Genomic DNA, 25,864 nt, shown 5'->3' with positions numbered 1-25,864 from the left:
ATGCTGTTGATATCTTGGAGCAATCAAGGCGCTGGCCGACTGCATAATCAGCTTTATGATGCTAATAGCGCTTTTATTGCTGGCCATGCAGCACTAAAGCTGCATCTTTAAGTTGCTCTGCCTCTTATTGTCCATGGATTTCACTTTTCACAGAAAAATACAGAAGAAAAAGCAACTTTCATTGCTGGACTGGACAGAATTTCCACTTTTCAAGTAAGTACCATTATTTCCCCTCAAACCTACTTAGTATTAAGCAGTTAGTGGCATCATGGAACATTGTATTTATCTCTGTTTATGTTGGTTGCCACTATGTGCTGCTAGCAATTAACTCCTTGTTAAAATGAGGACCTTGCACTCGTTTTAATGACCACACTCACAGATAATGCTCTGCATGCTCAGGCCGGCCAACCTTGCCCTCTCAATTAAATGCCATTTTATCTGGTTATCTGTATTGTAGGAAAATCCTGTAGTAGCTCCACTTGATATTTTCACTGGAAACAGTTGGCTTTGCCCCGATTTCCATCGTTAATCACAGTACATCCAGATCACTGTCACTTTGTGCCATCTGTTCATTAGAATAACAATGTACACAAGGCTTACATCACAAACTGGCATGTGACATCAAATGTATGTATGTATTGAGGCATTGTTTTTACAAGACCAAGTAAATATTAACCAGAGCCATATTTGCCCATTTCAGCCTCCACTGCTTGACCTGTGGTGCAAAGAGATGATGAGTCACCAAATGAGCAGTTCTGGGATCTGAGGATTAAAGGTCATTAGAGGTCCATGAGATCTTGGATGGTCATCTGTCTTGTTTGTCTTCTGGATCTGTTGCATGCACTTGGAGGCCAGTAGAGCGGCTTTACCCCAGAAACAGGCCTGTGAGAAAGCCAAATGCTCCCTGTAATGCTTGTTGTTTCTCATGACATTTGATCCATCCACAAAATGCTGTGTTTCTTCTCTGCCTTCGAATAAACAGTTCAGTTCAGCAGGCTTGTCCTTCTGCAGAAATCACTCCACTGCTCTTTTAATAAACAAGCAGTCAGACCTAACCATTGTGCTGATGAATCATCTAAGTGCTAAGTGCTTTGTTAAAAAGCATGCTAAAAAACAATGAGGAGGGGATGAGGCATTCCTAACAGGTCATGGGGTGAGATGGGCAAGGTGTAAATTGAAACACACTAATTTTTGTGTTTACATGCCTGGCGGTTTGCTGGCTGGTGTGCATTTGTACACCAATGTTTGAACACATACCATATATGCAAAACATGTGTAAAAACATGCTCTCCTGATACTGCTGTATCAAAGCCATTAGTATACTGCTGAGGACGAAATGAAATAACTAAAGCTTTTAAAATATTCGGTCTGTAATATGCAAGTTTTCAAAAATGCCACACGGTCAATTTCCTCTTGCACTAGTGGCTTCATGGAGATTCAACTGAATACCCTCCACTCAATCAGAGGGAATTAGTACTGTTAAATGCATCTCGCACTTCACATGGATTTTAATGAGCTGAGGCTGATCGACCATATTAGGCCCGACAAATCACAGAGCCGAAGTTTTGCAGCTCTGCTTAGGAAATGACAGAAGGGGTCCTAATGGCACACTAATAGCTGAAAGAGCCTTCATTTTCTTGAAATGGAGAGAACAGCCCGGCTGAGCAAGCAAGGGGGGGGGAAGAAGTTGTCTGGACTTGACGTCTCCGTAGTTCAATCTCCTCTGTGCTCATTAGCAGATCTAATTAAGGCAGAGGCACAGACAGCAATGGCTGACAGGAAAGAGTGAACTGAGCAGGCAGACATTAAATACACACACTGTGCTTCTCAAGCATGCCCTTGGTGGAGTGTGTGTGTTTGTGTGCATTACATACTTATTTTGCTATAAACAAAAAAAAAGTTTTGGTAAAGTAACTCCTTTATTATGCCCCCATTAACCTAATCCATATGTTGTGAATGAGAACTATTTCTGGAAGAGTTTCTGCAATAAAAGGCATTACACATTAACCTGCAGCTCTGTCCTCTTATAACCATCTTAAGTGTTTCCCCTGACTACCTCTAGCTGCCAAAATAAATAACTGAATGCTATACACTTTACATTTCTTACATACACTTGCAATAAACCCTGCAAACCAACCAGTCCCACATCTGAAGCTGCCTGGCTGCTAGACTCTGTCATTTTTGTAATGAAGTAATAAAGTATACACTTAGAGAGGGGCATTGTCATGCTGGAACATGTTCGATTATAATACAACTGCATATAAAGTCTGGGATGGCCCTTCAAGGTTTCTTCCTAATAATATAATCCATTTATATTATCTTATCATCTTAGGGAGTTTTTTCTTGCCAATGTAAAATGGTATCATTTATGTTTATAAATTTTTATATAATCTTATAAAGCTGCTTTGCGACAATGTCCATTGTTAAAAGCACTATACAAATAAACACAAAGTCTCAAACTGGTTGCCAGTACTTCACTGGCTTCCCCATTTACTTGATCTGAACGGGTACAGCATGAATGTAAAAGCTTGCAGCAATTATGTCTTGCATTCATGTTTCCAACACCTTGTGGAAGCCATGCAGGAAGAACTGAGGCTCTTCTGTGAACAAAGGTTCAGTCTTACCCAGTATTACTGAATGTATAATACCATATTTAGGGTAAAAATTGTAAATCAGGTAATATATGTCCTAACAAATAAGCAACCAAATGAATAAACAAATACAGAACATAACATCCATTCATTTTCTGTACTGTTAAACAGGGTCGCAGGGAACCTGGAGCCTATCCAAGGAGACTCGGGGCACATCTGTCAATTCATCACGTCACAGCCACACACACACACACACACACACATATTTACACTACAGAGGTGCCAATCAGCCTACAACACGTCTTTAAACTGGGGGGTGGGAGTACCCAGAGGAAACCCCAAAGCATGAGGAGAACACGCAAACTCCACACACAGGGTGGAGGCAAGAATCAAACCCCCAACCCTGGAGGTGCAAGGCCAACGCGCTAATCATTAATCCAATCGCATTAACATCCCCATATGAACAAACACACACACAAGAACATGATATAACATAACATTATTAGATAAATACAAATAATTTATTTATTTTAATGTGGGTTATACTTCAGATTTATATTTCATTTAAATGAATGTGATTTATATCCTGAACGGAAATAACCATTTACTGAAAGAAACAGATGTCTAGTGATGATCTAGTGCTATAATCCACGGCTATAATCAGTACTCGTAATCACTCATGACAGAGCTGGGAGTCGAGCGAATGTGTGTCTGTGTGACATCTGCGCCTTTGTTGGGAGGAGCCACCTGTGAATGTGCTGCCAAGCTGGAGATGTGACTCACTGTAATTGACAGTAATGAACTGCATAACAGAAGCACCAGGCAGCTGTACGCTGTGTGGGAGGGAAAGAGAGGAGAAACAGGAGAGCAGAAAAGCGAGAGCACGAGGTGGAAGGTTGGGGTAAAAGAGGTGGAGAAATGTTAAGAACAATCAAACAGAGAGTGAGAGCCCATGAATTGTGGCAGAAGCCTGACTCCTAATGCTCAGCTCCAATTGTTATAAAAGAAGCTGAATGGTTGGTGATATAAGCTTCGATGACACCCACACAATTTATGCAGCGTTGATTACGTTCCAGTGGAAACGTTAAAGCCAGCTAATGTTAACCAAGTCACTCCATTTCACTATTTATTTGCTTGTAACCACAGAAATAGAAATCAAACCTTACATAATCCTTTATACAAGTACACTGGCATTCTGATAAATCGAATTATCAGACATTTTCAATCAGTATAAATGAATGAATTACTTTATCACTGCAAGTCTGATATAAAATTAGTCAGGACACTGTTGGCTTTCAGTGTGAGATGTGTGTTTTTACCTCTGTTGGATAAGATTTTTACAGGTTGGAAATTTTAGATGCTTAAGAACAAGCACTTGGAGCATCTCAGAGAGCAGATATTGGTTTGATATCATCGTTTACTCTGAAGATAGAAATATTTGTATGATAAAAAACATTTTTGCTTTTTTTTGCAGCTTTTCAATAAGTATATTGTCCCTACTAGGCTACGTAAAAACAGAAATACTTCATAAATCATGTCAAGCATCACATGCCATGTCAAAGAAATTCAATTCTGAACATGGACACCACACAACTCTCTGGTAAAATAAGATAAAGTTAACAGAATAGATTATCATCCAGTCAAATTAGGTGTGGCTCCTTTATTTCTTTTGTCTGCTGTATAGTTTTGAATACATTTGAAACATTTATTTGCTTCTTCATCTTCACTGCAGTAGCATTAAGCCATGTGCATCTTCTCAGAAATCTTTTTTTGTTTTGGCATAAAATGCTGACTTAGTAAATCTGTGGCCACTGATTCCTCAGTCGTGTGGTGTGCTTATTAAGGGTTTTTTTTTTCAATCAATACATATTAGAATTCTGTTTCTAATGTCTGTATTATGACTATAACTTTGAAAGGGGTCAGAACGCTGTTTCTAAAGAATCAAACCCATGATATCAACGTTTTTTTGCACATTTTTTTTTGTTGACAGATTGGTGGCATGACTGGTCTGTTCTATTTTTAGCCCCAGCTTGGTGGCACGACTTCCTGTGAGGACGCTTGACATGGAAAGCTTCGTATGGGTAATATTGGTAATATATTTGGGTCTGAAACGTTTTTATCTGCATTTACATTATTTCTTATGGGAAAATCTGTTTCGCAGTACAAATTTTCACCTTATGAACTCGCCTCCAGAACAAACTCAGTTCATATGCCGAGGTTCTACTGTATTCAATTTAAAGCAAAAAACCTGTTCACTTTTGTCAGACTGAAACAGAAGAAAGAAACACATGAAACCCAACCATTTCCAATGTGATTCTAGCCACATTTGTATGTAGAGGTCAAATCTAATTTGCATTGGATTGCAGAACATGTGGCTCAGTCTGCTCGGCTAAATCGGATTTCATGTGGGAGGGTTTTTTTTGTTATTCCTTGCGCAGCACTTCTTGACGTCAAACACAAGAACAAGAACATGCAAGCGTAAAGGCAGGTGAGGAGAATATGTGGATCTTCAGCAATGAAGACATGGCTTGTCTTTTTTTCATTTAAAAAACTCTTCAGTTTTAACCTCTGTTGTCTGTGCTGACATTAGCACTATGCATCCATCCAGTTTCTGTATCACTGATCCTACAGAGGGTCACATGGTGCCTGGATCACAGGAGACAGCAGGAACATAACGTGGACAGGGTGCCATCCCATAACTGAGCACAATCACACACACACACACTCACACCACAGACAATTTAGAGATGCCATCCTGCCTACAACACATGTCTTTGGACTGGGGGAGAAAACCGGAGGAAATCCCAAAGCATCAAACGAGAATCAAACCCCCAACCCTGGCGGTGCGAGGTAAACATGCTAATCACTAAACCCCCTGCATTAGCATTACGTAAAATAAACATCCGTTTGCTAGTTAATTAGCTTTCACCTTCACTCTGCACTACTCTTTAAACACACGGTTGTTTTAGTAACTCCACCCTGAAACATGTTCATATTGAAATATTTCCGATTTCTGTAATGAATCTAGATAATTTATTAGCTCGGGCTGTATTTATGTTATTCCAGTGAGAGGTTAGTGCTTGTCTGCTACTCTGATGTCACAGATTCAACAGGAGAAATTTTTCAACTGATGAATGAAAATCAAATGCTTAGATTGAAAAAACAAAACATTCAACAGCTTCTTTTCCTTCTCACTATTTTCCGGCAACAGTCAACATCACCTCAGCGAATATTTTAACTTAAAAGGAGCACTCACTGTGTACACATTTTCTCCAGCACCAAAAAAAATCCTTGTATTTTTTTGTGAGCACACTTGACAATAAAGCCCATTCAGTTGCAGAGTTACAGCAGACCTACAAGATGATGTTCATGATGGTGTTGATAGAAGTATTAGATTGAAATCTGAAGCTGTGTACAGATGAGGAAGTGAGAGAGCTGGACAGATTAGAGGACTAAAGCGCTGCTGCATCTGTCGTATTAGGTGAAACAAGGGATATTTCTCCCTATTCCTCACATGTAAAATAAATCTCACTGTGGAAGATCACAAAGTAGTAATAAACATATGTTGTTGATAAGTTGTTCAGGATGGAATTTTCCTAAATACAGTCTCTTACTTTTTGTAATTTGCAATCCAGACACAACAAATAGGATTTTATTTTCCAAAAATCATATTTACTTACATGTGTGTACAAAGCCCATGAGAATATTGCTGAGTGGTGAGTGCGAGTGGGCAAGCTACAATTAAACACACTGTGAGCACTGGTACACGGCAGAGTGACTACAGCCACCGGGACTGCTGAGGTTTAATTAGCAGGATAGCGTAGATGAGTCAGCCACTCCGAATCTCTGTGTAATTAGATCCGAACATCGAGAGGTCATAAACATTCACAGGTTGACTGTGTTGAGGGATTTCTGTGTTAGCATTCAGACCCCCTGCAGGAGCTGCTCAGGTAAAGAGCACCTCACAACACTGAGTCAGGAAGTGTACAGCGCACAGTGTTAGAGGCATCAGGATGCAAAAATGTAAAGTTTCTGGTCAGAAAAAAAGACAGAGTCCGAGGAGCGTGAGAACAGCTTAATGACTCATCCATCTCATACCACACCCTGCAGCAGTTTGGGAGCAGAGAGCAAGTTGAGGAGAGGTTCAGGTCAATAACTTGACCGTGAAGATCAGATAAACACAAGGTGAACTCAAGAGTCACCCCTGTATTTTGTACAATAATACTATACGATGTTCAGGGTGAAGTGATTCTTTTTTTTTTTTTGTAGGGAGACAGGATGTAAAGTGAAAGGTGGAAGGAGTACTGTAAGTGTTTTAATGTCATATAAAATCAGCCCACAACCACTTTTCCCAACAATCCAAATAATATCTGACAGCTAAAATGAAGGGTTAAGGAAATTTGTCAAGCAGTTACTCTGCACCCTGCTATTTCTGCCGTGTGAAATTTATCCAACAGAGCAACACCTTTAATAATAGCAGCATGATGTCGTCACTGGGAGAAGCTCGGAGGCTGAGTGTGTTAAAGCATGCCATTCTCTCTCCCCAAGCTCACTTCAAAACAAGTCAAATGGTGGGTTACTTAAAGCTTACATTATGTATGGATGGGTAAATGAACACACACACACACTTGTTTATGCATCAACTTGTTATCAGCATCTTGATTTCCATTCATGCAGATGAATAAAGAGGAACAGAGGTGACAAGCAGATATAAAAGACAAATGTCAGTCCAGATACCAGAGATCAAGGAGCCAAAACCTTTCACTATTTATTTGTTTGTTTGTTTTTTGCTCTCTGCTCATTTTCCTAGTCTTCTAGGTCTTCACCTCACAAGGTGATTAAATATTGATTTTCTCTGTACTGTCCATCTGAGCCTGTAATTTCTTGCTCAAAAGAGAGAACATAAGTTCTCCCTGTTTTTTTTTTGTTTTGTTTTTTCAGTCTAACTGAGCCAAATGGGAATGGGTTTGCTCGTGATGTCTGATGCATATGCACCCAGGGCAGATTCTAGGATTGTTTGGACTCAGAAGCTCAGGTTACTTTCACACAGAATGCTTTACTAGCATCCCTTTGTTTATGAAGGTTTACTGATTTTGTGTATCAATATTATTTTGTCTAAACAGTCGAACATCACTTTTTAGATTTCAGTGTGAAGGAACACCTGAGAACCAGGAGCCGAACCCATACAAGAAAATATACCTTCTTAGCACTGTTGTCAGTACAAACACTTGCAACACAAAGGTAAGGTAATTACACTCACCTTGCTGATCTGTGGTATGTATTGGGGATGTGGTAGCTTAGGGGTTAAGGTGTTGGAAGGTTGTGAGTTTGAATCCCAGGTCCACCATGCTGCCACTGCTGGGCCCTTGAGCAAGGCCCTTAACCCTCAATTGCTCAGTTGTATAAAATGTAAGTCCCTCTGGATAAGGGCGTCTGCATAGGGTGCTTAGAGCAAAAGCTGCTTTGCTAACATTCATATAAAACAACTTTTTTGTCCATTTGCATTTGAATGCTTTCTTATAAATCACTTCATATATCAGTGAGGCATTATAGCTCCTCTGCTGACTATAATAACCCTTTCCCAGCCTTCACACAACTTGAACTAATCTCACGGATGAACCAATCACTTGGCATGCAGTGAGAGTGGATAGCTTACACACTCCAGAGCTTGATTAAAGTGAGCCTCAAGCCAGTGATTTTTTTTTTTCTTCTAGAGGTTCTCTGAATGCTCACAGACTCAAATCCAGATTTCACATATGCATTATGATTTAGTCTCTATGAGTCCAGTCCTGGTATGTTTTCCCTCTCAGTGTGGTCATTTGGATAGGTGAGGATGCAGTAATCATGCTCAGGTATACACCAAAACAAATGGTCCAGGAGCTTCTGAGCAAGGTATTGTCAGTCCAGTTCTGAGTGAACTCTAATGCGGTTTAAGTGCAATGAAAAAGTAAGTCAACCAAAATCAACCTGAGTGCAAAAAAAATCCCAGGTAGATCTTGCAATTTCCCTGGAGAACTTATTGACCTCCTTTTCAGTCACTGCACACAACTTTGGTGTAACAATGGACAATCAGCTGTCCTTTTCCTCTCGCATCACTAACCTGTCAGTATCTCCTTTACAATATCAGATTGTCCATTTTAATCCATAGAGGCCATTTAAGTGCTTGTTTTTTTCCCTTGTCATTTCAAGACTGGACTGTCAGGTCTTCCTCTGTGTGCAATTCAACCTCTAAAATGCAGCTGTGTGATTTGTTCCTACGTTCTCCTGAACTACCCCATTGCTGCACTTTCTCCACTGGCTTCCTGCAGCTCCCTTTATCAGATTTAAAACACTAATGCTTGCCTACTAAGCAGAAGCAGACCAGCACTCACTCACCTTACAGCTCTTATCACATCCTGCCCTGCACCACGCTCTCTCTGATCCTCAAGCACTGCTCGATTGGTCCCACCATCACTCAGGGTAGAAGGAAGTCTGCCTGCTCTTCTTGTTGTATTTCCGCCCAGCAGAGTTTGTAGACTAATGGTATACTTAGTCTGTGACCTAGCGAACCAGTATCGATGTATTCATTGATAGAGACTTCAAAGCACTTCTGTAAGTTGCTCTGGATAAGGATGTCTGCCAAATAGCGTAAATGTAAACGTAAGTATATCTAACATGGTGTGTATTTTCAGTTGTAGGCACAACTTCCTGTAGATCTGCTGAACTGAGCTGTGAGGCACAAACTGAGCCAAATGACAGAGCTATAGTGCTGCAGAAATATTTCATTTGCATCTGAGCTTACATTTATACAACTGAGCAGTTGAGGGATAAGGGTCTTGTTCACAGGCTCAGGAGTAGCAGCTTGGCATTGAGTGGAATGAACTCGCAACCTTCTGATTTTTGCACAAAATCTTTTAAAACCAGTTATTTATTCATTATAATTATTAGCTTATTCATTATACTTTCATTTATTTATTTAAGTTCAGGTGAATTTTTTTTTTTTATTTCTGTGCACAGGTTTATTTCCCTTTTTCAGTCTCCATTTTTTGACTAATGAATAAAAGCATTTTAATTATTTTTTTTTTCCATTTGTCTAATTATGTAATGTGTGATACTGATTGAAATTGTTATTTAGTTTAGCTCTGTTCGAAATCCAAAAACCTGACTAATAGGTGAGAAACCAATCCTTATATAACGTCAACACCCCAGTGGGTACCAAGCAAGCTCAAACTCATCATCACAAATAGCTTTGGGTCTAAAAAACATTTGCAAGTGTCAACAGGACTGCAATTATATACACAGTATAATGAAACAAACACACCACAAGGTAAAAAAAAAACAACAACAACAACAACAACAACAACACTGAAAAGAGCATCTTTTCCATCTGACTAAAGGGTCACATAAACATGATTAACGGAGAGATGGTTCTTGAAAAACATCATAATGGGAAAAGGGAATATTAAAATATTAAACAGATAAATCTCCTTTTCCTTTGTGCTCTTGCACCCGCACAAGCTCTCATTTAACAGGAACAGAGCAAAGGTACGAAGCCTGTACGAGCCATTCATCATCATGATAAAATATTATGAGCTCCACACCATCCTGTGCTCAAGGCTTAACTCAGCCAAGGCATCTGCTCTAGTCTGTAAGATAGCATTCGTGGGAAAAAGGTATTACAGACAATACAGAACTGATGGGCATCTGAGTGAATAGGGTTACTATGTACTGTCTGAGTGTGTGCACAAAGCGTACAGTTACTAAAAATGTGCCGCAGTTTATAGGTTAAACTGAGCGAGATAGAAATGACTGAGTTAATGAGATGTTCATTTAGAATTCTGTTTCTGTTTGTCTGATTGATTGTGCAGACTCATGTTTAATAAGAAAGTCATGTAATTAATGAACAGTCTACCTGGTGCAACACAACACACACCACTCCAACAGGAGCAATGATCACAACTCAGTGGTTTAATGAACTTCCTCTGGCTGTCTGAACAGCTGAGTCACTGGCTATCTTCCAAGAAAGACCTGCTTCTACTTGAATTAGTGCTTTCTTAACTTTTTTCCAAATCTTGCTAAATTTTCACTAGCTAACTCTCCCATATCAGGGCAGGGAGGAAAGCACACTCAGAGGAAAGCACTATCTGCTCTCTTCTACATGTATCAGCTCACAGGCACCTGTGATTGGCTGATTGGGTGTGTTGATCTGATTGACAGAGAATCCCTGTCAATACAGCATCCCTCCCACCCAGAGAGCATGGATAATTGTACTCTCTTGACTTCTGGCCACAGAAAGCTGTGTTATTGTCAGTGGTAAGTCATGATCTAGTGATCTCCAGATGCTTTTCTGCTGTGCCACTCAGGAACTTTCTAGTTATTCTAACAGGTTTTCTAAGCTAGCCAGTACTAGACCTTGACCTCTTATGCTAGGTTTTTTTTTTTAAATGAGTTCAAATCACTTTTATAAGTCATCCTGGATAAGACATAAAAATGTATAACTCCTTAGACAGATGAAACACTGATCTTTGATAGATGACTACACAAGAGATGCAAACACAAGATTTACACTGCTAGATGAAATGCACTAAATACCAGAACCTGGAGAGTGTCAGTGATCTTACTTGGTGGGAGGGTGATGATGTAATTAGATAGATAGATAGATAGATAGATAGATAGATAGATAGATAGATAGATAGATAGATAGATAGATAGATAGATAGATAGATAGATAGATAGATAGATAGATAGATAGATAGATAGATAGATAGATCTGAGAGCCTTCACTGGTTCTGATTAATGGTAAAATGATTGTTGAACTCTGACCTTACAACTCCAGGGTCCCCAATTTGATCCTGAGCTTGGGCTGTGTGGACGTTTGCATGGTCTGATGCTCTCTGGTTTCCATACACCTCCTCAAAAACATGCAGATAAGTAAACTTATCTCAAGGTGAAATTAAGTGTGGGTGCCTTATAGACTGGCATACTATTGTAGGAGTTCCTAAAATTGCCTCTGGATCCATGGGGACCTTTACTACTAAGTCCTGTCACTTTGACGTTCTACAATGTGGCGTCATTGATCTGGGTGACTTTCTATGTCATCACCAAAAAAAGCAATTTACATTTCAGCTATCTCAGATATGTTTGCCATCTTCGTTTTGCTTATACCACAATCTTTCTAAAGTGCGTATAAGTGATGAATCCCAGCTGCACCATTAATTTTAGTTAGTTAATTTAGTTAATTTTTGTTGTTCTGGTCCTTCTTCTTCATTGACTCACCTGTTGTCAAAAGACTGCACCGATGTTTAAAATCAGCTGTCAAGAATGAAAGAGGTCGGGAGTTAATTTACAAAGTCAATCTAGCTGTGATTTCAGCTCATGTTCACACTTAACCGCTGTCCAATTAATCACTGTTAAATTCCCCACATAAAAGTAAACGAGCAGATGAGCAGGCATCTCTATGGGCTCTTGAATAAAGAAAGAGCATGTAAAAAATCTTCTTGCTCTAGCTGTTGCTTACTGTTTTGCTCTGTCACAGAGAGCCCCAGAGTGCAACCCCTGTAGGTAAAATCAGAGAGAACAGGGAGTCTGCAGGGGTTTCTCATGGTCCCCAGCATCGTATCCGACTCAGCTTTATCGACTGTGTATGTTTGAGTCACGCTGCAGGAGAGCCGACATGCCACAGCGTGATGTCTCAAAAAGCTACTCTTGAATCCATTCTGTCCAAATCTGGAAGAGTTCAGAGGAGGCCTGTCAGACATCACAAAGCAATGCTCTAAAACACCACCCACTGTGATGGACTGCACATTATAAACCTCCATGCCGGCCAAAAAGCCGGTGTAAATCTGGAAATAAACCTAATCAAGACCACTAATAGAGAAAATCGCCTGTGTGTGTGTGTGTGTGTGTTTGTGCGTAATGGCTTCTGACACAGCCAAACGTGTGCTCAGAGAGAGACACATTGTTGTCATGGAGATGCAGCAAGCAGTGGAATATACCTGAGACTTTTCCCGGATCTCTGGTGACTTCCTGAGCTTGTCGTTCTAAATTAGCTCCACAACGAGATTCAATTTCAAATATAATGACGCCTGCCAAAGTGGGGTTTGGTACAAATAATTAGACATTTCATCAACTCACAGTTGAGCCGCCAGGCTACATTTCAGCAGATGAGAGATATGCTGAGGTGAGGTTTGCTTTTGTTTGTTATCCAATTATTTCATGGGCTGAATATGACTTCTTGTTAAAAGGTAAAGGTTCCTCATCAGCATGATTACGTATACATATGAACGGATCATCTCCAGTAGCATTTGGACAGGGATACCTTTTTGGACATCTGATAATACAGCAGGAATTTGGCTCCGAAATGATGTGCTGATGTTCCCAGTATGCAATTCATCAGGTAGTGTTGGGATCTTCCTGATGCAAATGAAGTGCATTTGCCAAGTCAAGTCAGGTCAAGAAGGTTTATTATCATTACCATTTCAACCACATAAAGCTGGTGCAGCACACAGTGAAATGAAACAGCATTCCTCCTGGGCCATGGTGCTACATAAACACAAAGCTACATAAAACAACACAGAAATAAGAGCTAAGTAAAAGTGAACATAAAGTTTCACATAAAGTTCATGTGTGAAAACCTGTGCAAACGGTGCAAGACAGGAGACACTGAAATACATGAGACAGGGCAAGACATAACATTGCAAATCATGAGACAGTGCAAAACATGAGATACTGAAATACATGAGACAGGGCAAGACAAGAGACACTGAAATACATGAGACAGGCCAAAACATAACAGTGCAAATCATGAGACAGTGCAAACAATGAGACAATAGAATACAGGAGACAGTGCAAGACATGAGACACTGAAATACAAGAGACAGTGCAAAACATGAGACTGTGCAAATCATGAGACACTGAAATACAGGAGACAGTGCAAAACATGAGACAGTGCAAAACATGAGACACTGAAATACAGGAGACAGTGCAAAACATGAGGTAGTGCAAAACATGAGGCAGTGCAAAACATGAGACACTGAAATACAGGAGACAGTGCAAAACATGAGGCAGTGCAAAACATGAGGCAGTGCAAAACATGAGACACTGAAATGCATGAGTGCAAGACAAACAGTGCAAGACATGAAACAGTGAAATAAAGGAGACAGTACAAGACATGAGACACAGAAATACATGAGACAGTGCAAGACATGAGAGTGCAAGACATGACAGTGCAAGATACAAGAGACAGTGCAAGACATGAGACAATGCAAAACATGACACAGTGAAAGACATGAGACAGGGCAAGACATGAGACAGTGTAAGACATGAGACACAGAAATACATGAGACAGTGCAAAACACAAGACAGTGCAAGACATGAGACACTGAAATACATGAGACAGTGCAAGACATGAGACAGTACAAGACATGAGACACTACAAGACATGAGACACTACAAGACATGAGACAGTGCAAAACATTGTCAGTACAAGACAGGAGACACTGTAATACAGACAGTACAATACACTACAGTAGTGTACACAGTACAGCGCTGACCAGTATATAGATCAGTGTAAGGAAGGATGCCTTGGTTATAAATTGTGCTTCCAAATTTCCACTCATTCAACCAGAACACACACAGGGCTTGGACTTGTCTGGATTTGTGTCTGCACAACACCCACTTCCTCAACCAGACTTTCTGCACAGCAAATATTCTGCACTAAAATTGAGCACAACTGCACACATCAGTCATATTGTATTTATATCTTTTCCATACTCATATCAGTCATACTCTCTCTCTGCATTCATAGACTATATTTTACATAGATTTTCCCTTTTCCTACTATACAGTTAACTTCTATTCTTACTGTAATTCTATTATTATTTCCTAGATTCTATTTCCATGACTGTCTGTGTATTTCACTGCATGTCATAATACGTATGATTGTGTATTTGACCAAGAAAATTTGCATAACTCGACATTTTATTAAAACTCTCACTTGTATAACTGGTAGTTATTTCGCTTCCCTTTCCTGTTAAAGGCACTTTCACCTTTTTCTTTTGCAAGTGTTCCTCAGTATCTTCTATAGGGGTGCTGAGTTTGCATTCACGATAATCCTCAAACAAGCTGTTTAACTCTTTTTTCCAGAGGCCAGAAAATGGAATTTGGGCCTGTTTTGTGGTGTCCATGTTCAGCACTGAAGCTCTTTGTCTTATCACACTCCACATTGATGGCTCACATGAAAGTAGGCACTCAAGGCACGGGGAATTTGTCATCTTTTATAAGTATTTCTGTTTTTACCTAGCCTATTAAGGGCAATATATTCACAGAAAAGTAAACAAACTCATTTCTTCTCTCTGAGATGTCCCAAGGGCTTGTTCACAAGCGTCTAAAATTTGAAGGTGTTATTTTTAACCAAAAATTTTGTGTAAAGTCACCTCAGTCAACACTGTCCTGACTCATTTATATCAGTCCGGCAGTCAGAAAAAAATTAATTTGTTTACACTGATTGAAAACGATAAGCCAATTTCCATTCCAGTGGTAGAATAGGACACCAGTGTACTGGTAAACCATTTCAAAACTTACTCTAGACCTCAAGACTAAAGTGCATTAAGAGGTTTATAAGGGATCACCTTGATTCATCTAACAAAAAGTACAGCTTTATAGAAGCATGCAATATTATGGACATTCTGTAAAGGTCCATAAACATCACAGCATCATCCACTAGCTGATTAAAGTAGATCTGTAGTCAAACCACGTCTGCATGCGTGCTGAAATTCTCTTGTCTCAGTAAGAACCTACTGGCATTTTCAACTGCGTGTTGCATGTCGTTGTTACGTTGTGAGAATCTGCAGAGGCAATACTAAATAAACACCAGTGACTCATATCTCTATGCGTTGCCATTACTACCTAATTACCACAGTGTTGCAGATGTTCAATCTGTAATCTGGCAAGCTCTTTTCAAACCATGAGTGATTCTTACTGCTAATGCAGCACCACAAGACCATAAAAGCACCATTAGTTACTTGTCTATATCACAGTTTGAATTAGCTAGTCTCTAGAGAGTCAGATCGTTGATATAAGCCAGAATGTCCTGCTTTTTCTTGATACAGCCTATGGATGTTGAATAATCGCTTCAATATTTTAGACAGGAGAAGGCTCTAATGCTAAATTTGCTCTGAGTATAAGATCCAAAATAAACACCAAAAAGTCTATAGCCGCAAAGGCAGAACAACAAGCTGAACGAGTGATAAAAACATTCAGCAGGTTATATTAATAGCAGATTTTGCTGAGTACATAATAATTCATTAATGTTTTCCACAACCAAACAAGTAACGTCAACTGGGATTTAGCTAATTATTTCCACATTACTCATTAATACTCTCCAAATTAAAGGGCACACAGCACTGCAGTCCCTGTGCAGCTCAGGCATGTTGTAAAGCATGTGTTAAATATTTAAATGTTTGTTACACACCCACACATTTGTGTTGACCTTTGAACTTGCCCACACTGTAGCTGGAAAGAGTTAGCAGTTGACTTGCATACGGTCTCGGAATAATCCGCTTTTTAGCAGTGAAGCATATAGGAAAATGCTAAAGATTTCATGAGGGGAAAATGTATAAGAAGATGCTTTTATAAGCATGAAAGTTAAAGGAAATAAAGGAAATAAACAGGCATGGTGAGGCTTCTTTGGTTCTTTGCCTCAAGCCCACAGGTTTAGATAATCATGAAACTGTAATGCTGGAAGATCAAGACATTACATTTGCCCACTCACATACACATACACACGTCGGAGACCACACTGAACTTTATGGATTTAAATGAAAATAGAATGATTTTGAAATTCAGAGGATTTTAAATGAAGAAAGGAAATATCTTGAATACTGAACAATTGCATTGCTTTTTAGGGTACTGTTCAAATGTAAGCATATTTGTAATAGTACCTCATGTTTCCTCATTTGTATTGAGTTTTATTTCATTCATTAAAGCATGTGTTCCAACAAAACCCCCGATGGATTTGCTCTAACCTGGTTTTTCCCAGACACATAGGGTCACAGTGAGATTACATGCTGTCAGTAAAAAAAAAAAAAAGGGAAATGTAATGTATATAAAAATATTATGAAATTCATTTAAATATTCTTAAAGGTTCTACTTTTCACTTCTGAAGTTAATACTGATAAAATAATTAATAATTTGCAAGGTGAAGGGTATTTTCAGACTGTAAATTTGAGGTACTGAAACAAACAGCCGCTGTGGTATGCTATCAAGCGGGCGGCTATTACCAGGTTCCTGTTAAGTAGTTAATGGGTCAGTGTCATAGAGGTAGCAGTACAGTGTGTACTCGTAGGTTCCAGTTACACTACGGCACAACGCCACCTGTAACCGCACACATCCAACGCAAGACCAGCACTCTGATGAAGGTTGGAAACAGGTGACACGCTTTCTGCCTCGTCACACAGAAGCCATCTGGACATCGTGCGAGTCCGCTTCCTGAGCTGCCAAAATCAAGCAGAAAAACAAAGATCTGAAAAGTTGCCAATTCCTTCCGATCCACCAGACGTACTTCTCAGGAGAGAGTTTGGATTCAACTTTTTACACAAACTCCTTCTTCCTATTCAATCCTGACTGGCAATATTATGTGGTTCAAGTTTTTCCGTTCATCAGCTTTCCTCCAAAAGATCACAGCATTTCCAAATATACTCTGTTGGGGAAGTGTTGCTGTGTGGGTTGGGTCATCTGCGTGATTCCTCTGTGGAGGAGGCAGGCTGTGCGGGGGAATCCTTGTTGTGCGGCTCTGATGTATACTAAAAGAGAGCTGCTGTCTGTTTTAGCCATGCTGACTGTAGCTGGCAGCACTCCCAGAGTTCTCTCCCCCCCGCCACTGCCTGAGCGTGAGCTCCCCACCCAGCACACCCTCGCTGTCACGACTCTCTCATGCATCCAGAAAAACAAGGGACGTCAAGCACACACGGCTTTCCACTGCGTATATGGCTCCATCTTCTGCCTTAGGTGGACATGATGTGCAATATTGTGCATCTTGCATATTTATAAATATAAATTTTGTTTTACCTGCCTATTTTATTCCTACTACATTAATGTGTTAATAGACAAGATGATAGGCTTAAAACAAACAAGGAAGAAGAGATATTTGTCTCTTTCTAATCTCGATGAATTTCAATTCAATTTCTATTTATTAGAAATATGTTCTAATTGCTCGCTGAAATGTTATTTCTGTGAATAAATGCTGAATAAAATACATTCTTTACACTAATCATTAGCTTTTAAAGAAAATATAAGTGGCAAAATGTAAGAATTGTGTAGGTGGTTAATAGAAGCACAACAGTAACTAGCCGGAGCTGCAACATTAGCTTGTCAACCTCAGACTCTCCGTAATCCCGAGCTAATGAAGAGGAAGTCTAGCAGCAGTGAAAAAGTGCTGATACAAATCATAGCCTTCTGAACAAAAAACAATAAGTGCATTGAAAGCATCATGAAGCAGGTGGTGCGCAAGGGTTTGAAACCAAACTGCATTAGCGGTAGCGCTGTTAGCTGCGCAGTAGCACAGTCCTGACAGAACAAACAAAAGTATCTGAAAGAAAGAAATGATAAAGTTTGTTCATTCCTGCTCTTTATGCCAGACTGAAGTCTTTAGCATGATTGGTTATGACACTGCAATTTTAGCTAACACTAGAAAGATGGCTAGCGCACGCTAACATGAAAGGATTCTGGACAGGAATTACCATAAAAAAATCAAACAGAGCATAAAACGTGACAACAGCCAGAGTACAAAAAAAAAAATTGTCAATTTCAAGTCAGCGCTAATGGTGTTGATGTGCAACTCAGCTCTACATGCCTTTACTATATTTTAGTCAACTAGTTACCTGAAGGACTAGCATATTTTGTCAGACTGTAACTCTAATTAGCAGGCTGGCTCTAGATTATTTGTTTGAGGCTCAAAATTTTAGTATTTGGAGGAGTCTGATAGTACGAAGTGGCACAACAGCAGCGACAGTATTTTTGCAAAGAGACAGTTTGAGGCGGATCTCAAAGTTATTTAAGGAGAACCATGTTGGAGACTGGACAGCTGAGAAATAACAGGGAATTTTGATTTAAAAAAAAAAAAAAGATTGTCAGTAAACAATTAAGGTACAATATTTTTTAAGTAAAGCAGAAACAAGTACAGCAGAGAAATATTCCATTACTGTAGAACATTGACGATGAGATGCTGATAGTATTAATAGTAAATACCACTCCTATGACTCTTCATTCTACTTCTACTACTGCGACTACTAGTAGACAGTCAGAGATGTCTTCTTCTACTGAATAGAGTAGTACAGTTTATTCACACCGCGGCAGTCATCCCACTTCTAAACTAGCATCCTGGCACATTTTGTTCAGACTCGCCTCAGACAGAGGATCAGTGCTACACTTAGTGACGACTGATATTTTCTTACATCCACCTGCCTCTACGTCACTGAAGGAGAGAGGTGAGTCATACATTTTTGTTCCCAGTCATCAGCAGCGGATGCTTCTGGCTTTTTTCCAAAGCTCCGGAACCACCAAGTCACTTACAGTCAGCTGCCTTCTCTCAGGAGATTGCATTCCCTAATGACGCCTTTTCAAAGCCGTGTTCATAAACCTGTGCACAGCTAATCCGGATGACATCAAAAGGCATCTTTCATGCTGAGTCACATCAGTGTCAGCTCTCGTGGATCTTTTCAGCCGTGCTAATAACTATTTGAGAAGTACACGAAGGAGATCTCGAAGATCTGGCTTAGTACTCACTGCACAGAGCGATGACATGGCTGCTGTCTTCATGGACGAATTTCTTGGTGACTGCCTCCTCCATAATCTGCTTCACCTGCAAATAACATGAAAAGACACTTCATCATTACGCCCAACGTGGAGGTGATGTCCAGCTCAGCGTCCACCTCACATCTGTGCCAAAAGAGATTAACAGCTGCTAATTCACGCTGATAGTGTCACAGCATGTGATTATAATTAGACAGTATTTAATTGATAAGTTCCCCTGGGAATGTAGGAAGCCGTGACAAACCTAAGATGGATCTTTCTGGTCTTTTTCTACTGTCAGTAGAGTGCCAGGCACGCTAATTAATCACAGTTTCTTCCTGGAAGTTTAAAGCTTTTTAGAAGAGAACCAGAAGCAAGAGTAATTACAGCACTGTGATAGGGTGGGGTGTGGGTGTCTGCCTGGACTGTGCAAGTGAGCGTGACTGGAGTGGGAGCTGTGGCTGGGGGCGACAAGCAAGAAATACAGGATAACTTAGTCTTGAGTCTAGCTGTAACCAGTTCAGCAGTTACATCAGATAAAAAAAAAACAGCCTAATTTTGGAATAGCTTGTTGTGGAACTGAGTCCAGGCAGTGGTAGAAAACTGAAGAAATTGCATGATCTTTACTGTACTGTACTGTTTGGTTTTTAATAAACTGTCAGATTTAGAGTGCTTGCAACTTTTAGAATTGTTGAACTTTTTCACAGTTTGATTTTAATGACTGGCTATGTTTCACAATCACCTGATTGTTGTCTTTTTCCACATCCTCCAGTTACGCTTGGACTCCAAGTTAAAAACGTGGCCAGGGCTGCAGGTTTTTTCCTCTTGGAATGCTGCAGGGTCAATCGACCAATACACCACAGGTTTAAGTCACCCCAGAATCATCTGGCTACTAATGCATACAATAGAGACACCCATAGAGAGATTCTTGGATAGTCTTCTAAGGAGGAGCCTCAAGGGATACACCAGGCTCTTGGGGAATTGTAGTGACTAGAGGCACCTTAATCCTTTTAGAACTGTTGTAATAAGCTTATGAGCCCCCTGAGAGACGTTATCTATGGTGCTGTGACTTTTAGCATTTTGGAAATCAGGCAGTATACCAGATCTGGTTAACAAGATGCACATCATTCAGGAGTGTTTCCTGGATTGCTAGGTCACATTTCTTAATACATACTGATGGTCCAGACTCACCGGTACGTGTAATCTGGCTGAAGATGCCAAAATCTCTTCATTCTTTTGGTATAGCAGATCTGCTCAGATATTTTCCAACTAATAATGAAGACTGTCTTGATGCTCAGTGAACAATACTGTGAGTAACAGCTAATAAGGCTATCAAGGGAAGACCAGCTGTAGGCAGAAAACATTATAGGAGTCTATTGCCAGCTTTGGAGGACAAAGCTCTGACTGTGGTTACAAGCTGTTAAGCAGATAGCTCCATAAGGTACATGATCTGACTTGTGCAGGCAAAAAGAGGAAAAGGAAACATGGCTCTATGACCGTGATATTTACTGCAAATACTGCATCATGTGTCATTTGGTCTAGGAGGAACGTTGTTTCATTTCACTGTGTACTGCATCAGCTATATATGGTTGAAGTGACAATAAAGCCTCTTTGACTTTGACTTTGATTATGTGACTTTGCTAAAGGACTACCTATTCAGATCATTCTACCAGCCCAGGTGATTAACATAGGTGAAATCTAACCACAGTTTGTAAGAGAAACAACGGTCAATGCCATACAGTATATTCCTGTTACTCCACTGATTGTGAGGAAACTCTTATCACAGGGAAGTTGTGCTGTGTGTTTGCATTGCTGTATTGTGCAGTCATCATGTCAACACTGCATGCTAGTGATTTATATATTCAAATATTTTAAACGGATTTGGCACTCGCATGGCTTACACAACCAATTATATTCTACATTTCTGACTGCACGGTTCAGCAGGTTTGGATCAGGTCACAGAATGCAATAATTTAAATTTAATGCAAGCTTAAAGATTGTCTTTTGAGGAGCCTCCTATTGAACTGGGCTGAACAATATGGCATTAAATCACATTCTGCCAGCTTGCCTGTCAGCAGGAACAATGGCTTTAATGAAGTCATTTTTCATGGATTATTACAGCTGGAGGATAAAGGGGGCCTGTCAGTTGATGCGTACATGTTTTACGGACATATCGTAGCATCCCAGATGTTTCACAGTCTACTGGGTGACTCAGCCATGGTAAAGCCTGGGTCCCTGACTGAGTTTAAAAGGCTATAATAGACTTACGACAAGCAGAAAATGACAGTCAGATAAAGAAAACTGGGATTTGGGGGATTAAGAGTATAAAAAAAGAAGAGCAGTAACAAAAATGAGGAGTACACAACATAAAGGAAATGCCAGTTTAAAAACATCTCATAACTGGAAGTCTCCATTTTAAGCTACAGCAATAGCTGATATTAATTTTACATTAGTCAAGTATTGTATAGTAAATAATAAAACATTGAGCATTAGAGTTAATACTTTGAGTATTAACATTGAATTCAGTTTTACACAGAACATTATAGTGTATTAATATAAGTGAAATACATTATACACTGTGCATAAAATCCAAACGTTGACCAACAGAACCTTTGAGTATTATAGATAACCTTTATTTTTTTTTACTTTTTCTATAGCTGGACTACTTCTATAGCTTTAACTTTCTGCTTTCTAAATGACAGACCTCGTGTACATTCGTAATTCTTAATTTCATTCAACTTTCATATTAGGAATGGTTGAGTAAAATATGAAGGTGGCACAGTGGATATGTTTGCTACCTCAGAGTTCCAGGGTCCCAGGTTCAATCCTAAGCTTTGATCAGTGTCTGTGTAGAGTTTCACATGCTCTCCCCAAGATCTCTAGTTTCATCCACCTCTGAATAATAATATCAGGTTGATTGACTACTCTAAATTGCCTCTTGCTGTTTGTGTGTGTGAGTGAATACAAAATTCTTCAGGATAACAGTTGTTGACCAGAGAGATCCCTTCAGCATAGTTTTCGAGCACAGCAAATCAGAATGTAAGTGAATGTAAAGTTGCACAGAAAGTCATCATACAGGGAAAAACTGTTTCAATCGAAATAAGACACAAAAATAATCTGAAACAGAATGATGTTCATCACTAGAATGCTGCACACGAGGAAGTGTAATGAACACAGAGTAATGGCAACTGTTCTGGTGTGGAGAAAGCCTCCTCGCACAATCCCTGCAAGCTGCAGCTGTATAAATGGTGAATTGATGCAGTTAAACTTCTGAGGTCGTTGCTGATGCTTTCAGTTCCTAGGCAACAAGGAGGCCGCTAAGTGCAGCTGATAGTGACAGAGGTCTGAGGTGTAACACAAAGAGGGCTGGGAAAAGAGGACCGACTCCCCGTATTCAGAGATGCTCCTAATTCACCAAACATTTCCATATTTGAAGTACGCTTTATTTGTTGATTGTATTGGTCTTGTGGTTTACCCAGGGAACAGACACACAGAGTGTCTAAATTATTAGATTACATTCAGGGATACTGACTCAATTACTACTCTGACAAAGAAATCAATATTCATTTGTGAAAGCGTAAGGACAAACATAAAAATGTGTGTGAGTACAACCGATGAGAATCATTTTAAAACATTCAATTATCCTCATGAGTATTATAAAGACTAGTACTCTGATACGACTACAGCTTGACTCGCTTTAAGAGCTGAAAGCCGTCCAAGACGGATGTACAAGATCTTTTTAAAACTTCATTAACAGGATGACGTTAAAAATTCATTTCCTCATTAACTCCGGCCACTGCACCACTCTCAAGGGTACAGACTGACTAGAGAACATAAGTTTGTGTCTCTTCGAAAAAGCACAAAAGGTGTAGTCTCTTAGGTTTGTCTGGAAATTGCATTTAAAAGACCAGATTTTCAGTGTTCATCCAAGCTGATGAGACTGATGAGAGAGATGTTCACTTGCCATTTTGATTTATTACATCATCAAATAATCTATTTGCTCCTTTCTCCCTACTCCTATGGATTTATTATTAAGGATTTTGAGTTTGCCTGCTGTTCTACCAGTACAGTGCAGATTTATAACCCAGTGGAGACAGTTTTCATTTTAGGTACTGCCAGCCAGACACAGCCTTACTGTACTGTAGATTCAATTACTCATTTATCTCCCTACTGTTGCACAATATTAATCCATGTGAGTGAGATTATACAACATTCTGAAAAAAAGAAAGTGATATGCTTAAAAAAACAAAAAAAAACATGCTGTGCTGCAAAGCTATTTTGCACTTTTTCAGTCCCTGTTTACTTATAAATATTTTCTGCACTATATGACCAGTAGGGTTGAGGTCAGGACTCTCGAGTTCTTCCACACCAACCTCGGCAAAACATGTCTTCCTGGACCTCGTTTTGTGCACAGGGGCATGGCCATGCTGGAACAGGTTTGGGTCTTTCAGTTCCAGTGAAGGGAAATTGTAATGCTGTAGCATGTAAAGACATTTGTGTGCTTCCGCATTTGGCAACATAGATGAGAATTCTCAAAACCAGTGCCAAGGTTGGGAACACAGGTGGTCTCCACATAATAGGTCAGGTCTCCTCATACTTTTGACCAAATAGTGTACAATAGTGCTTACCAGACCACACTATACATTTCTACAAAGTTATATTCCACTCATTCACCCTCACTCTCAGTTGTGGTGGACCCGGAGCCTATCTCAGGAGCTCTGGATGGAATAGACCCTGTCAGTCCATTGCAGGGAACCATGCACACACATCAATACACTCATCATTCACACAAATTTTTTTTAGCCAGTCCACCTACTGACCAGAGAAGCTGAAAGAAACCCACACGGACTTGGTAAGAACATTGCGAGGAAGCTCCACGCAAACAATAATCGCACCAGGGATCCACCTTGCCACCCCACATGCACCTGCTCCAAATAATCAGAGAGCTTTTACTATTTGAACATAGTTTTTGAATGGCACTCTGGTAAAAGCATTAAATGCTTTTAATCTACTAACTTACAATAACCTTTCCTAACACACCGTATAACACACCATGGTCAGCTGGATGAGGGGAGGTGATAAACAACCACTGAAACATGGAAAGACAAACAGAAAGGGCACGAAACAGACAGCATTCAGAGTTAAGGATCATTTGATCGTGATCGTGACCGGCAGCTCTTATTAACAAAGTGCTGCAGGTGGTGCGAACGAAATCCACAACTTAAGCGTGAAGTGCACTTGGACACTGTTGTTTCTGTACATCATTTATATACATGTATTTACAAATCCAGCAATGACTCACAAGATAGTGGAAATGAAGCTGCATGCCAGATGGTGCTACATCTGAGAAAAGAATTCATTTCAAGCAAGGAACCTCTACCAAGATCTTTTGTATAATTCTGGAGTGACAGACTTTGTGCATTCAAGTGTGTATATAATCTTCAAACTAAATCAGGTTGTGTATGACAGTGGTGCAGGATGCAGACCATTTCCGTGTATTCTATTCAACAGGTTCAGTATGCAGACTTGCACGATTAACCATCAACTGTAACAATAACAGTTCAATCCAGCAAGACCACAATGCAATCAAATGAAATCTATTCTTTCTTAGAGAAATAAAAAGCTAAAAAGTGCATGTGTTCTTATGTAGTTTTGCTTTTATTTTTTTCCCCTCTAAGGGCGAGTAATGATCCGCCTTTTAACTGGAGGGGCGTGAACTGTTAACTGGAATAAGCGACCATCCAGCAGGTTACAGTAAAAATAAAATCAGGTTGATGCACTGCATCACAATTATCCCAAACTTAACTTCCCTCAGCATGAATGCACAAAACTCTATGCTATGGCGGTTGTGCAGTAAACACTGTGAATGAGGGCTGTGAATCAATGATAGTGAGGACTGACGGATGCACAGGTCTTCCATATTTATCAGTATCGCAGCAGCTCATTCAAAGAAATTACACTCACCTCTCGTTTCACGTTCCATAGCAATTTCTCTTTAAATTCTTCCTCCGTCGCTGAACCCATTGCCCCGCACTGCTTGACACCCAGCGCTCAGCATAAACTGATTTAACACAGCGCAAATTACAGGCTTCGCCTTCCGCTCCTCCTGGTTTTTTATCCCTCCTTCCTTTTCACAAAAGCGTGTATTGTGGCTGTTGAGCGCTGACGCATCCAGGAGCCGCGTTAACGCACCGCGGAGCCATCTTCCGTACCGACGCTGTGACGTCACCCGACGAACACACACCCCCCTCTCGGTCATCGCTGACCAATAGCATTAATAAGTTCACGGCCTCTGCTGCTCCGATGTTTATTTTTGGATCCTTGTCCCAAAACCGCCAGATTACGTTGAGTTTTTTCGTTCAAACACGCTGAGGCGATCCCTTTACCCTTGCCAAAAATGGACTTTTCTGATCTGATGCGAATTTGCTGTGTGTGTGTGTGTGTGTGTGTGTGTGTGTCTTAGGGAGGATAAGACCAACATTGTGGTTCAATTAGTTTCCTCCTAT

General features: G+C 40.0%; 1 protein-coding gene across 4 annotated transcripts in view; it reads right to left on the bottom strand.

The window, feature by feature from the left end:
* The window catches only part of sgsm2 (small G protein signaling modulator 2), a 51,061-nt gene extending 25,407 nt beyond the window's left edge, over positions 1 to 25,654 (bottom strand). The window contains exons 1-2 of one of the 4 annotated variants that reach the window (XM_058414266.1): positions 25,323 to 25,654; positions 19,353 to 19,428 (exon numbers count right to left, since the gene is read on the bottom strand). In XM_058414266.1, coding sequence (XP_058270249.1) covers positions 19,353 to 19,428; positions 25,323 to 25,382 — 136 coding nt within the window. In that variant the 5' untranslated portion in view covers positions 25,383 to 25,654. The remainder of the gene's footprint in view (positions 1 to 19,352; positions 19,429 to 25,322) is intronic. The other 3 variants (XM_058414267.1, XM_058414268.1, XM_058414269.1) reach the window with 3 other exon arrangements.
* Positions 25,655 to 25,864: the final 210 nt, after the last annotated feature.

The sequence above is a fragment of the Hemibagrus wyckioides genome, linkage group LG17, assembly GCF_019097595.1.
Source record: "Hemibagrus wyckioides isolate EC202008001 linkage group LG17, SWU_Hwy_1.0, whole genome shotgun sequence".
Taxonomy (NCBI): Eukaryota; Metazoa; Chordata; class Actinopteri; order Siluriformes; family Bagridae; genus Hemibagrus; species Hemibagrus wyckioides.
Note: the sequence above shows the minus strand (reverse complement) of the source record. Positions and strands in the feature narration are given on the sequence as shown.